The 15,904-nt window shown below is 37.6% G+C and overlaps 1 protein-coding gene across 1 annotated transcript in view; it reads left to right on the top strand.

Moving 5' to 3' along the window:
* Positions 1–15,005, top strand: part of GMPS (guanine monophosphate synthase) — a 66,276-nt gene extending 51,271 nt beyond the window's left edge. Inside the window, exons 13-16 of the mRNA XM_046002666.1 lie at positions 5,471–5,586; positions 9,609–9,739; positions 10,661–10,833; positions 12,681–15,005. Of these exons, the coding sequence (XP_045858622.1) occupies positions 5,471–5,586; positions 9,609–9,739; positions 10,661–10,833; positions 12,681–12,782 (522 nt within the window). The 3' untranslated portion in view covers positions 12,783–15,005. The remainder of the gene's footprint in view (positions 1–5,470; positions 5,587–9,608; positions 9,740–10,660; positions 10,834–12,680) is intronic.
* Positions 15,006–15,904: the final 899 nt, after the last annotated feature.

Raw genomic sequence — 15,904 nt, 5'->3', positions numbered from 1 at the left:
ATATTGAGACTGAGATTTTGTAATTGGGGAACATCTGTCATCTCTAAACAAAAGCAGCTACTAAAATAGTGGTTTACTATGGGCTTGACTTGCTTGCTTCTGCCTTGAAGGGCAGGTGCCAATAAGTCATGTCCTCATGTATGCTTCTTGGTGTGAAAATGTACTGTGACTTTAGAAGTCTTAAGTGCAAGAACGCCCCCAGTTGAACATGTTACACTATTTAGGTCTTGCTCTCAGCTTGTGTATTCCTTAAACCAGTGCTCTCTGCCTCTTCAACATCTTCTCTCTTAGCTGTGATCATGTATAACTAACATTTTTGTATTTATGATTCTTTCTCGACTGTAAAAGCATGTGCAGATAATACAGTTTATACTTTTAAAATGTTATTTATAAATAGATTATATTAAATTCTTCTTTATATGATCCTCAGGTGAGTTTCTGGGGAGAGGCTTGGGTGGGTAGGGAAGAGGAAAGTTTCTGTTCCCTTAGGGTTTTTAGTTAAATGAAAACTAGAAAAGGTTTCAGTAATTCAACTTAAAATGGTATGAATGAATGCCAGTTACTGGGCCTTGCTTAGGTGTGGGAAGAAATTAGCTCTGTTTTAGAGATTATTCATCTGAAATTTAGTAAGTATACTATTTTTCCTAAATACATGACGTTGAGTCATCAGTTTAAATTCTTCCTTCTCCTGAATCCATGTAGCTCTGTTTGTAAATAAGACAATAAAAATTCATTGTTGCTTTTAAAGTATTTTAGTTCATGGAAATGATAGGTCCACTTATTTTGAACTTGTTTCCTCTTCCCCTCTTTTTAAAGGCCATATGTGAAAGCTATGTATATTCTTTTAAAATCACTATTAACCCTTTCTGGAATTGTAGAAATAATTTTCTTTCAGTGGTGTTTGGTTATCTCATTATACACAGATTCATTTTGAAGTTTATGCTATGATACTTACAGGCGGCTATTACCCTACTGTATAAAAATAGAAGAACAGATAAGGTATTTTTTCTTTTTAAGATTTTATTTATTTATTTGACAGAGAGAGATCATAAGTAGGCAGAGAGAGTGAGAGGGAAGCAAGCTCCCTGCCGAGCAGAGAGCCCGATGTGGGACTCGATCCCAGGACCCTGAGATCATGACCTGAGCCGAAGGCAGCGGCTTAAACCACTGAGCCACCCAGGCACCCCAGATAAGGTATTTGATGTGTAAAAGTTTTTCCAGTCCTAAGTAGATCTCTTACAGAGAACTTCCAACTGCATATTAACTCCTGTTAGGCAGGAGGTTGAATTAGTTACCTATTCCCCTTTTTAGGTAATTATTATAGATAATAATGTTAGAAGAATAGATGTTTGAGGCAATATGTTAGGTGAGTGATTTCTTTAAAAATGAAGCTTATTTACTTTTACCATTACAACAAAAGTTTCTTTTGTTGTTAGATATCTTAGTTTATTCTAGTCTTATGCTTTTGAAGGTGAGACCCTTGGAAGCCCAGAAAAAAAAACAATCATAATTCCTGGTTAGTGTAGCAATGAAGCTTATTTTCTAAATACTAAAATAAACCATACTTATTTAAAAAAATAAGTAAAAATTCAGTACATTTAGAGTAATTTTCCCTCGCCTATTCTCCATTTGTATTATATGTGTCCTTCCAGAAACATTAATTTTAAAAAGAAAATAAAAGGAATTATAGATATGCATTGTCATTTTTTTCATTTAAACTTGACATCATGAATTTCTTATCTTTGCATGCCATTACAAGTAGATTCTTCTTCTTCTTTTTTTTTTTTTTTAAGATCTTATTTATTTATTTGACAGAGATGAGAAGTAGATAGAGGCAGGGGGAGGGGAGGAAAGCAGGCTCCCTGCTGAGCAGAGAGCCCGGGACTCTGGGATCATGACCTGAGCTGAAGGCAGAGGCTTTACCCACTGAGCCACCCAGGTGCCCCTAAGTAGATTATTCTTAACTACTGCCTTGTATTCCATGTATGGTTATACTGTAGTTTCAGCTTCTCATTATTATGGGCATTTCAGCAAGTAATATCTTAATTCTTCAAGCAACTATTTGTGCTTCTGTAAGATCATGTCTTGAATTAAGAATGTGTACATTTTATAGATACTATTAAATTAGCGTTCATATAGTCTGAATTCTCATTCTCAGTGTAGCGGCTGGCAGGTAGTTAGCTAATGAATCTTTTTAAATTGCTTATTTTAGGGGCACCTGGGTGGCTCAGTCATTAGCTGTTTGCCTTTGGCTCAGGTCATGATCCCAGGGTCCTGGAATGCAGGCCCATATCGGGCTCTCTGCTCGGCCAGAAGCCTGCTTCTCCCTCTCCCATTCCTCCTGCTTGTGCTCCTTCCCTTGCTGTCTCTGTCTCTCCGTCAAATAAATAAATAAAATTTTTAAAAAATTGCTTATTTTAGTTTAACTTTTTTTTTAAAAAGCAAATCAGTTGGGTTAAAAAGGACAAAGGGGCATCTGGGTGGAGCAGTTGGTTAAGCACTCTTGGTTTCAGCTCAGGTCATGATCTCTGGGTCATGAGATCGAGCCCTGTGTGGGCACTGCACTCAGCGCAGAGTCTGCTTGGGATTCTCTCTCCCCCTCATGCTTGTGCATTTTCTCTAAGTTAAAAAAAAAAATTAAAAGGACAAAGGTAAAGGGAATCAAAATTATGTTTTATTCATTTATTTTTAAGTTAACTTTCAGTGGTTCCTTTTTAAAGAAATTTATAGTAAATGTTTATGAAATTATTTTTATCTCTGACTTAGAATACTTAAGAATATCCTCCTAATAAACATGGGTAGATCTTTTTTCATTTTAATAGTTTTTTGTGTGTGTGTGAGTATAGTTGACATACAATGTTATGTTATTTTCAGGTGTACAGCATAGTGATTCACCCTCTCTATGTGTTGTGCTTATCACTGCAAGTGTAGCTATCATCTGTCACCATATATCCCTATTACAATATCATTGACTGTATTCCCTATGTTGTGGATTTTATTCCTGTGCTTAGTTATCTTTTTTTTTTAAGCTTAGTGCTTCTAATTCGAAAACTATATCTCTCCCTCTTCACCCATTTTGCCTGTCCTCTCACCCCTACTTTCCTGTGATAATCATCAGTTTATTCCTGTGTTCATAGGTCTGATTTAGCTGTTTATTTGATTTTTAGGTTTCATATATGAGTGAAATCATATGGTATTTGTCTTTCTCAGTCAGACTTACCTCACGTAGCATAATATCCTCTAGCTCTATCCTGTTTTGCAAATGGCAAAACAGACCAAAAAAACCCCCCAAAAACGAAACAAACAAACAAACAAAACCTCATCCTTTTTTATGGCTGCATAATATTCTCTGTGTGTATGTGTGTACCTACGACATCTTCCTTATTCATTCATTTATTCATGAACATTTAAATTTCTTCCATATCTTGGTTATTATAAATACTGCAGTAAACATAGAGGTGCATATTTCTTTTCGACTTAATGTTTTTACTTTCATTTTCTTTGGGTATATACCCATTAGTAGAATTATAGAATTATGGGCTCATACAGCATTTCTATTTCTAATTTTTTGAGAAACTGTTTTCCACAGTGGCTCTACATTCCCACCAACAGTACACAAGGGTTCATTTTTCTCCATGTCCTTGCCAACACTTAATTTCTTGTCTTTTTGATACTAGCCATTCTAACAGGTATAAGGGGATATCTCATTGTGGTTTTGATTTGCATTTCCCTGAGCATCTTTTCATGAGTCTTTTGGTCATCTGTAGGTCTTTGAAAAAATATCTATTGAGATCCTCTGTCCATTTTTTAATTCAGTTGTTTGGGTTTTTTGGTGTTGTGTGAGTTCTTTACATATTTTAGATATTACCCCTTATTGGATATATCATTTTGCAAATATCTTCTTTCACTAGGTTGCCTTTTGGTTTTGTTGATGGTTTTCTTCACTGTGCAAAAACTTTATTTTGATGTAGTTCCAATAGTTTAATTTTGCTTTTGTTTCCCTTGCCTCAGAAATATCTAGAAAAATGTTTACTATGGCGAATATCAGAGAAATTACTGTCTGTGTTCTCTTCTAGGGTTTTTGGGGTTTCAGGTCTCACATTTAGATCTTTAATTCCTTTTGAGTTTATTTTTGTATATGGTGTTAGAAAGTTGTCCACTTTTATTCCTCTACATGTAGCTGTCCAGCTTCCCTAGTACCATTTATTGAAAAGACTCTTTTTTTCCCCATTGCATATTCTTGCCCCCTTAGTCATAGATTAATCAATCATATAAGTGTGGGTTTATTTCTGGCCTCTCTGTTCTTTTCCACTGATGTATGTGCCTGTTTTTGTGCCAGCATCATACTGTTTTGATTACTATGGTCTTGCAGTTTATCTTGAATTCTGGAATTGTAATACCATAGCTTTGTTCTTCTTTCTCAAGGTTGTTTTGGCTATCCAGGTCTTTTGTGGTTCCATACAGATTTTAGTATTACTTGTTCTAGTTCTATGAAAAATGCTGGTGGTATTTTGGTAAGGATTACATTGAATGTGTAGATTGCTTTGGGTAGTATGGACATTTTAACAGTAGTAATTCCTCTAATCCATGAGCATGGAATTATCTTTCCATTTGTGTCCTCTTCAATTTCTTTCATCGGTGTTCTATAATTCTCAGGGTTACAGTTCTTTCACTTCTTGGTTAAGTTTATCCTTAGGTGTAATTCTTTCTGGTGTAGTTGTAAATGGTATTATTTTCTTAATTTCTCTTTCTGCTTTTTCATTTTAAGTGTATAGAAATGCTATTGCTTTCTGGGTATTAATTTTGTATTCTGCAACTTTACTGAATTTATTTATTACTGCTAGTAGTTTTGGTGGAGTCCTTAGGGTTTCCTATGTGTAACATCATGTTGTCTTCAAATAGTGACAGCATAACTTCTTCTTTACCACTACTGATACCTCTTATTTTTTTTTTTCTTCTCCGATTGCTGTAGTCAGGACTTCCAGTACAACATTGAATAAAAGTGGCAGGGGTGGACATCATTATCTTGTTCCTGCTCTCAGAGGAAAAGCTGTCAGTTTTCACTACTGAGCATGATGTTAGCTGTGGTTTTTTCATATATAACCTTTATTATGTTGAGGTAGAACATGGGCAGATCTTATCTGCCAAATTAAGTGTGCTGACTATATACATGTGGGCAGGTACTTGGAATGAAATCCCAGTGCGCCTCTGGCATGTTTGAATAAAGTTTTAAAATTACCACAACTCTTTGTATCTGAACTGATTTAGGTAGAATTTAATATGGGATTTTAATTTAAGGTTTATATCATTAGAGAAATATTTGTATATACTTTTATTCAAACATGTTTTTGTTTAAAAAAAAAACAACCAAAAAAATTGTCGGTGGTGTTACCATGCATGAAATATTTTCCAGTCAACCTTTTGGCTTTAGAAAACCATTAAAAATTATTGACTGTATTTTTATTTTCAGGGTGACTGTCGTTCCTACAGTTACGTGTGTGGAATCTCCAGTAAAGACGAGCCTGACTGGGAATCTCTTATTTTCCTGGCTAGACTTATACCTCGCATGTGTCATAACATTAACAGGTATGTTCTGCAGGGCAAAAGGTGAGGTGAAACAGAAGGGTGTATGTTTTAAGATGTTCCCACTCCTGAGAGACCAGAAGACTCAAAGTATAGATACAGGTATGCACATAAGTAACAATTGAGCAGATATTTAATAATACCTTGTGTTCTGTTCCTTTATCACCAGTCATCTGCTTAATAAAAAACATTTTGCTCTTGTTTAAACAAAAAATAAGAAGGATTTTTTTAAAAATTAAGTATTAAATATTAAAGATACTTTTAAAACCTATCTTCCAAATTAGGTGCTTATGCTAGCTATTGGTTTTATGGTAATATGTTTTCTTCCACTGGAAGGAATATGTATGGGTGATAGAATTACCAATAGAGACTTGGTTAATTTAATAATAACCCCAGGGGAAATCAAAGAAAAGGAAAAAGGCATATGCCTCTACTACATGTAGAATTTATTTTGAATTTATCTTTTCTGATCCAGTTTTTCTCTCACTTGCATGATAATTTCTAATGTTGGATTATATATAACTGATATAAATCAGTATAACTGATTTATAATCTATGTGTAATGCTCCATTGCACTGTCCCATATAGAATTCAAAAAATCTCACACCAGATCACTGATTAGATGTTCTCATTTCACCATTGTCTACTTTTTATTTCCTCATGAATATTAAGCAATTAACCAAAAATAGTTACTTGAGGTTTCAGTTTCCTCAAGTTTGCTATAGGAATTAGGAACCTGCCTATTTGTGTTCACCCAGCAGGGTGTGTATAGTTTGTCCTTTGAGACAAGGAGTCAGAGGGAAGTCAGTTTTTTACTGGTAGTAACATGCCCATTGAAAGGCTTATTACTGTGATGAATCTAAGGCTTACAGAAGCACCATCAATACACTGAGGAGAGTGAATTATTTATTTTTTATTTTTTATTTTTTTTATTTGTTTATTTACAGCATAACAGTGTTCATTGTTTTGGCATCACACCCAGTGCTCCATGCAGTACGTGCCCTCCCTATTACCCACCACCTGGTTCCTCAACCTCCCACCCCCAACCCCTTCAAAACCCTCTGGTTGTTTTTCAGAGTCCATAGTCTCTCATGGTTCATCTCCCCTTCCAATTTCCCTCAACTCCCTCTCCTCTCCCATCTCCCCATGTCCTCCATGTTCTTTGTTATGCTCCACAAATAAGTGAGACCATATGATACTTGACTCTCTCTGCTTGACTTATTTCGCTCAGCATAATCTCCTCCAGCCCCGTCCGTGTTGCTACAAAAGTTGGGTATTCATCCTTTCTGATGGAGGCATAATACTCCATCGTGTATATGGACCACATCTTCCTTATCCATTCGTCCGTTGAAGGGCATCTTGGTTCTTTCCACAGTTTGGCGACCGTAGCCATTGCTGCAATAAACATTGGGGTACAGATGGCCCTTCTTTTCACTACATCTGTATCTTTGGGGTAAATACCCAGCAGTGCAATTGCAGGGTCATAGGGAAGCTCTATTCTTAATTTCTTCAGGAATCTCCACACTGTTCTCCACAGTGGCTGCACCAACTTGCATTCCCACCAACAGTGTAAGAGGGTTCCCCTTTCTCCACAACCTCTCCAACACACGTTGTTTCCTGTCTTGCTGATTTTCTGCCTGTTTTCTTTTTCCCACATTTGTTCTCCCTACTTTCCCAAATATCTCTCCCCCCTGCAAAAAAATAAAGTCTTTACAACCAACAAACAAAAAAATAGATTTACGAACCTAGCAAGCCTTAAGAGTCTTTAGATTTCTTTGCCAGGGTCTGTTTTGGGAATTGGAATTTAAACAATTAAAAACATTTTTTTCTATTTTTGCCAAGTTTTGTCCTAATTTGCATTGTGGAATCTTGGTGTAGAGAAGGTCTGCTGCAGTTTTATTGTCCTGTACAATGTGAAAGACGACTTATTCCTGTGCATTCTGTGAACACTCTTGTTTGTAAGAAATAAGACAGAGCAAGTTCGTGGCATTCTTTTTCCAAGTTCCTTTTTCCTTGAAGGATCATTTATGAACTCCAGGGACTATACTGTTTAGTAGAAGTATAGCATTTAATACATGGACAAAACTTGCTATATAGTATGTTTGGGAGGAGGCAATGAATTAGTTGGTGGTAGTGTGGTTTTTATCTGATGCTGTTTTCTTTATGATTTTATTCCAAGTACATATTAAGAAAAAGGAAAAAATTAAACTTCACTATGGAACTTGCCAAGAGACATGTATTTTCTTTGGTTAAGACAGAAAGGACTAGAGAAAGGGGACGATTGTGTGCTGGCTGGAGTCCAAGTCGGGCAAGCTAGGATGCATTCATACCTATATCCTGATTGTCCCTTGTTTTCTGGGGGAAGGTTGTGGAACAGATCCTCCCTACCAGCAGTAGAATTCCTCTTGAGTTGTAATTATCTGATCATAATTTCCTCAAGTTGTGTTCTTTTAAACGTTACTTTTATCAACACCTGCAGTTTATCTTCCTACCTTTCAAACAGATGTTAGTTAAAGAAGTAGTGAGTTACTCCTTTTAGGAGCAAATAGTAGGATACCAAGTTCTGTTTGGGTAACATTTTATATAATGGGGAAAAGAGAATCTTTCTTTGAGATCAGTGTTGCACAAAGTGAAAAAAAAAATGTCAAATTGGGAAATGCATTGTAGCCTTATCTTGGAGGTTTCTAGTGCATATAGTTTCTAAGTTCTGGCATAAAACAACCTACTTATTTGTTCAACTCAGTGTTTCCCCAGGCTTATGTGTGTTTAGTTCTTAGGGGTACTATATCAAATTGTCACACACCAGGAGACTTAAGACAAATTTATTTTCCCACGGTTCTAGAGTCTAGAAGTCTGAAGTCATGGTGTTAGCAGGGCCATACTCTCTATGGCATAAAGCTCTGGGGAAGGATCCTTCCTTCACTCTTCCTAGTTTCTGGTATTTACTGGCAATCTTTGGCTTGTGGCAATATAACTCCAGTCTCTGTTGCCACCTTCACATGGCCCTCCCTATTTTGTCTGTTTCCAAATTTCTCTTCTTAGAAGGACATCTTCAAAGATTTATGCCTACCCTGGTCCATTATGACCTTATCCTAACTTGACTGCATCTGCAAAGAGCCTATTTTTACCTGTAGATTCCAGATGGACATGAAGTTTGGGGGATACACATCAGTCCAGGACATCATATGAAAAGAGGATTGTGATAATCCCCTGTATCTTTGTATAATCTGAGATACTATTATTCCAAAGAATACACTTTCAGGAAGGTACATAGAACATAGAACCTTCTATAATCTTATATCCCGGGGCAGCTGGGTGGCTTAGTCAGTTAAGTGTCTGACACTTGATTTCAGTCCAGGTCATTATCTCAGGGTTGTGAGATCCAGCTCTGTGTTGGACTTTTTGCTGGGTGTGGAGCCTGCTTAAGATTCTCTCCCTCTGTACTCCCCTCACCAAGTGCGCATGCTCTCTTTCAAAAAAAGGTATATCATCTTTTTTTTTTTTTTAAGATTTTATTTGAGAGCGAGACAGAGTATGAGTGGGGAGTGAGGTAGAGGGACAAGCAGACTCCCCACTGAGCATGGAGCCTGATGCAGGACTCGATGCCAGGACCCTGAGATCATAAGCGGAGCCAAAGTTAGATGCCAGAGCCACTCAGGTACCCCTGTATATGTAATCTTATATCCTATCCTACCCATGTGATTTGAAGTGGGTGAGAGAGGGACTGCAGAATTAACGGAAAGAATGATACATATATTTTTTTTAAAGATTATTTATTTATTTGAGAGATCACAAGTAGGCAGGGAGGCAGGCAGAGAGAGAGGGAGAAGCAGGCTCCCTGCTGAGCACAGACACCCCCCCCCTTTGCGGGCCTTGATCCCAGGACCCTGGGATCATGACCTGAGCCGAAGGCAGAGGTTTTAACCCACTGAACCACCCAGGTGCCCCAAGAATGATATTCTATGTGCCTTGCTTTTTCTACTAAAATGTCGTTTCTCTATAATTTTTACCTCCTCCCCTTCTAGAGTTGTCTATATATTTGGCCCACCAGTTAAAGAACCTCCTACAGATGTTACTCCCACTTTCTTGACAACAGGGGTGCTCAGTACTTTACGCCAAGCTGACTTTGAGGCCCATACTATTCTCCGGGAGTCTGGTAAGTTGTTCATTTTGTTTATTAATACATGCTCTAACTAGAATTTGGAAATGTGGCATTATGATTCCTGGTTAGGAGAATGCGAGTTTGAATTTTGGATGCTTTTATTTATATTATTCATTTCTATGGATTGGTCTGTGATATTGCCTGCCGTATAAAAATTTTTACCTTTGTGGTCATTTGTGGATATGTACATATAAGCAAAAAATCTGAGTCACCTGACTCCCATTGTTCCCAGCTGAGGTTATATATATATTCTCTTTGTTCACTTGCACTATAAACAAGTGTCCTTTTGTACCATATTTTTTTGCATTTCTGTGCTTTTTGTTTCTGATTTTACTGTTTGAAATGTCCCCCAGGCATACTGCTGAGGTGCTGTCTAGTTTTCTCAGCACAGGAGGGCTGTCATGTGCCTTATAGAGAAAATATGTGGGTTAGATAAGCTTTATTCATGTATGAATTATAGTGCTGTTGGCTGTGAGTTCAATGTTAATGAATCCAAAATAAATAATAGGGTGTCTTTAAACAGAAATACACATAAAACAAGGTTACGTATTGATTGGTTGATGAAAATATGACCAGAGGCTTGGCAGGAATCTCTATATTTCTCGTAGGGACAGTGGTTTACAATTTGCTAATTCAGTGTTTGTAGTATAGGCCATAACTTCCTTGAGTAACAAGAATGGACTTACATATATATCTCATCACTGTAACATCACTGCAATTATCAAATTCTGTTGTTTATATTTGTGGTTGAGTTTACTTACAGATATGACAGTAGTTGAAAACATGCATGATGACAGTCTTAACTGGTATGTTTATGTATGTGACTTTAGATATTATCTGGGAGGATTTAATGGAACTGGATTAGAGTGCTTTTTCCATGATCATTGGTTCTGCATGCTTACTTCCTTTTTCTAGGGTATGCTGGGAAAATTAGCCAGATGCCAGTGATTTTGACACCATTGCATTTTGATCGGGACCCACTTCAGAAGCAGCCTTCATGCCAGAGATCTGTGGTTATTCGAACCTTTATTACTAGTGATTTCATGACTGGTATACCTGCAACACCTGGCAATGAAATCCCTGTAGAGGTAACTTATATATTTTTCTCATGTACATTTTATAATATGGTGAATGGAATAGGCTGTGATAGAATTGTTATTTCCGGGGTTGGTTTTCTGTTTATAAGATAGGCTTTTTCATTTTATTTTTCAAAGATTTATTAGCATATGTGTGTATGGCGAGGGGAGGGGCACAGAGAGGGGGAGAGGAGCAGACTCTCCACTGAGCATAAAACCTGAATGGGGTGTCTTAGGGGACGGGGGATGCTTAAGGCAGGGCTCTATCCCACGACGTTGGGATCCCGACCTGAACCGGAATCAAGAGTTGGACACTCAACTGACTGAGCCACCAAGCTCCTGTAGGCTTTTATTATTTTTTTAATCTCCACATAATTATTATTTTTTCAAATTTCCACAAGTAAATAAAGCACTGGGTGTTACACTCAACTAGTGAGTCATTGAATATTATATTAAAAACTAATGAGGTACTTTAATTTGGCTAATTGAATTAAAATTAAAAAAAATAATTATAGTAGTTTTCTAGAAAAGACTTTAAATTTATTATACTCTAAATGTCTGATTACTGTGTGGAGTAACCACTTCTAATCTACATTTTTTTTTTTTTTTAAAGATTTCATTTATTTATTCAACAGAGAGAGAGAGAGAGAGATCACAAATAGGCAGAGCAGCAGGCAGAGAGAGAGAGGGGGAAGCAGGCTCTCTGTTAGGCAGAGAGCCAGATGTGGGGCTCGATCCCAGGACCCTAGGATCATGACCTGAGCCGAAGGCAGAGGCTTAACCCACTGAGCCACCCAGGTGCCCCTCTAATCTACATTTCTATCTAATCTTGCCAACCTCTACTTTATAAATAGTGTTTTCCAAGTAAAGGAGAAAACCCTGGTAGTGAAGAAGAGTTTATTAGAAATATGGATGAGGCTTGATACCATGATGGCTAGACATCCATGAATTGATTAATGCTCTGCTTGCTACCAACTTTTTTTTTTTTAAGATTTTTTTTTTTTTAAATTTGAGATCAGAGAAAGAGCAAGCTTGAGCAGTGGGGAGAGGCAGAGGAAGAGGGAGAAGCAGGCTTTTTACAGAGCAGGTAGCCCAATATAGGGCTCCATCCCAGGACTGGAATCATGACGTGAGCAGAAGGCAGATGCTTAACTGACTTAGCCACCCAGGTGCTCCAACTGCCAGCTGTTTTGATCACCATCTCTGTCTCTTGTTCTCTGTCCCCTGGAGTGTTCCAGAGAGCTGTTTGCATAGCAGCAAATGAAAATCAAAGTGAGACTTCATTAGGCAGACCTCTGCTCTGTTCTCTAATGCAAGGCTCTGGTTATAGCTACATAGCTAGGTTGAGGAGTGGGGCTTACTTAGAGTTTGTTTCCCCTTAAGCTCAAATTTGCCATATCTCTGTCCATTCAAGTGACCAGGCCTTCTCCTCTTTGACACTTGGTAGTAGTTGTTATTAAAGTGCATTATGTGCCCCTGTGCTGGCCTCAGACTTGTATGTTTCAGGCACAGAATATATGTGAAGCACTGGCTTTTAATACATAGTATCAGGTGTTTGGATGTCACAGCAATTTCAAATTGCTGTAAATGTTTCTAAACACTTGTTATGGACTAGTAATAAACAATTTGCATACTGGCAACTGTTTGCAGACTACACTTTGAGTAGTACTGAGTTAATTCCCTTAAATCTATAGAAGGAAGTTAGGTTCACTACATAATATTAATCAGAGACCATATCATATACATAGAAGACGATAATAAAAATAGATCACATTTTAATTGTAAATGGAAGCTTTCTAGGTCTGTTGGATATGCTCTGGATCCCAACCCTTCTATTTATGATCTTTGTTTTATAACAGGTGGTGTTAAAGATGGTCACTGAGATTAAGAAGATTCCTGGTATTTCTCGAATTATGTATGACTTAACATCAAAGCCCCCAGGAACTACCGAGTGGGAGTAATAAACTTCTTGTTCTATGAAAGTATTGTGTTCAGTTTAAATTGATTAGAAACCATTCCCAGTATTGACATGCGGTACTGTGAAAGGAGTTACTGAGCGGCTGCATCACATCTGAGTTCTCTACAGCAAAAACCTACGGCTTAAGAGCTGAGTTGGGGATAACTAAAAGGAACTGAAGCACTTGTACGGGTATAATCAAAGCACCATTGCCTGCACTCAGATGGCACTGCTTTTGCCTTTGCCTCACTTGTTCTTTATGTATAAATTCACTGTTGCTATTAATGTCTCTGTCAGTGAAGATGTATGAAGGTGGGTGACTTTGGGGGTAGTAATAGTCTTCTGTCCCATTGCCAGTTTCTAAGAGCTGTTAGAAAACACCTATTATTTACTAGTGTGAGTTAGTATGTATGTCCTCTTTCAGAGAATCTGGATTTGCTTATAAGTAACCTTACTCCTCTGAAGATAGGGGTGGGGGGTGGACATAGGAGATAAGGTGTAGGTGGGCTTGTTCCAGCCCCTTTTACAAGACACTGGGGCTATCAAATGTAAGCTCCCTTAAGATGGAAAACACCGGGAATTTGTTGAAGTACTTTAGAATTTTGTAACATCACAGCTGTGGGAGAAAGAAGCTATGATTGGTCTTCGTTTAAAATGTTTTCAAGTTCTGTCCCACATAGATGCCATACTGTTCACTGTCAACCTGTTCACTCATGAGGAGCTTTATCCCCCCCCCCACCCATGGTGCCATTCCTGTGGCCTTGTGACGAAGTTTCTGTCTCTGGTGTAGCATAAAGTCAGTGTTTTGATCTCGTTTGGGCAGAGGGTCATCTGAGACCACAGAAACCATTACACATGCCCACAGCTTAGACTATCTAGTAAAGAGTTGTAAAATGCACTCTTAGATGTAATCTGTAAGTGGGTTTATTACCCACTGCTCAGAAGACTGTCACCAGTCTCGGTCCATACAAGATATCGCCACACTTTGTAATCTTCTATCATTTGTAAGATTCAAGAACTTGTCTAGGACTCTTTGCCATTGCCACTGGTGTCTACCAGAGCCTTTATTACATTCATATAAGCACTATAAAAATAGTACTAGACTTAAATTCTACAACCATTTTTCAATATTTTAGCTGTTGTTGCTATTTAAGAACATTAATGAGTTTTTCTTCCTTTTTTTAAAAAAATTGAGATGTGATTGATCTATAGCAGATTAGTTTCTGGTGTCATGCCAAACCCATCTCAGGTTGCTGCCTTTTATTTTCAAGATCCTTTGTATTGATCAGGTACAAAATTTTGTTTGGGATTCAGTATTAGGTAAACAGTAAAATTATGCATTCCAGAAGTCTACTTTTTATTTTGGCTGGCCTAGAGGACATAAGCACTGTATTTCCAGACCAGCAAGGGAAGAGCTTCTGTCTGTTTTTTTTTGTTTGTTTTTTTTTTTAAAGATTTTATTTATTTATTTGACAGAGAGAGATCACAAGTAGGCAGAGAGGCAGGCAGAGAGAGAGGAGGAAGCAGGCTCCCCACGGAGCAGAGAGCCCGATGCGGGGCTCGATCCCAGGACCCTGAGACCATGACCCGAGTCGAAGGCAGCGGCTTAATCCACTGAGCCACCCAGGTGCCCCTGTCTGTTTTAACAGATATCTGTACCTGAAACAAAGGAGTATTTGACTTCTACAGAACTTGAAGGGTTCATTTTCTGTCCTGATGATGAGATACTCATACTGGCCTTTTGGAAAGAAGTTATGTAAGTGATCTGGCTGTAACAGTTTTGGAGTCATGTTATTTAAGAGCTGGAATAGATAACCTCTAAAAGGCTTACAAATACTTACATTTATGTGAAAAAATTCCTCTTCTAGCAGAAGTTTCTTGTGATTTTGTGTTCGAGCAAATAGGAAACTAGGAAGAATATATAGTAAGAATGTTTTCTTTCCAGTGTATGTTCTATGGAACACTGCTCCACTGAGCTGATCCTTGTCAAAAGGGTTAGATGGTCATGGAAGTTGCGAGAGTGCTGTTCGTTTGTCCTTCTGTCTTGGAAAGTCATGGTGTACATTATATTCAAACTGAGAAATTTTGATGTGAAAAACAGTTGTTAAACTTGCTTAACCTGATGTTTTCCTGATCTTTGTGTGCTAAACTATAATCTTTAATACTGGGAAAAAATGGTATCTCCAGAACACATCCTGATATGACATAGTAAAAAAAGTTAATTTTTTTGTCTTTGTAAATTCTCTAAAATTTGGAACCCCCTCTTCCTTTGCAAAAGTACTTTTTGCTTTGTGTTGTACAGTATTATTGTGTATCTTCACAGTGTGTCATCCAAGCAGCTGAGGGAAGATTATAGTCCATTTTGCACTTCAGAAACAAGCTTAGCTTAGTATGGTTACCTAATGAAATTCAGAATGAAATATGATCCTTGGTAGATTATGACTGCATTCCCATCAAATTAAATATATATTGTTTCTTCATATTGATTAGGAGTAGGTAGGGCAGGTCAAAGCATCGTTTATTCCCCAAATTGGCAGACACAAAGGAATTTTCAAGGACCCAGTTTCACCTTAGTTATGCCATCTATAATCATCAGCTGTTTTGGAAATAACATAGCCTGGCATAATTTCTGAAGGTAGGTCTTTAGATGTACCTGGGAGATGGGTTATACTGTTTCCCCGTCTTTTGCTGCCCCTTCTCCTGAGGTAGCTGCCTGCGTGTACCCAAACAAGCATCATTAAAGTTTTTTTTCACTGGGCTGATCTCCTGATAGCCTATTTTACTGTGTAATTGAATCAAGTCCCTCAAGAATGAGGGCATTCAGATTAGGTAGGTGGGACTGTCCATCCTCAGTGCTTTTGTTCAGCTGTTAAACAGCTGTGGGAATGGTTAAGTGATTTCTGTTTGTTTATCTGTAAGAGGAGACAGTTGGATTAAATTTACATCAAATCCAGCCATATTTTTTTTTCTTAAATAACAAGAAAAAGGATAGCAGGAGACAATGGAGAATTTGAGGGTTTATGTTTAAAGTTCTTTCAACATCAGATACAACCTTACCCTGTCAAAGGTAAACATCAGAATACATTGTAAAGTCAAATATTAATTACCTTGTTTTTTTGAAGATGT

Source organism: Meles meles, chromosome 4, assembly GCF_922984935.1.
Source record: "Meles meles chromosome 4, mMelMel3.1 paternal haplotype, whole genome shotgun sequence".
Taxonomy (NCBI): domain Eukaryota; kingdom Metazoa; phylum Chordata; class Mammalia; order Carnivora; family Mustelidae; genus Meles; species Meles meles.
The sequence above is the reverse complement of the archived record's forward strand: the minus strand, read 5'-3'. Positions and strand labels throughout refer to the sequence as shown.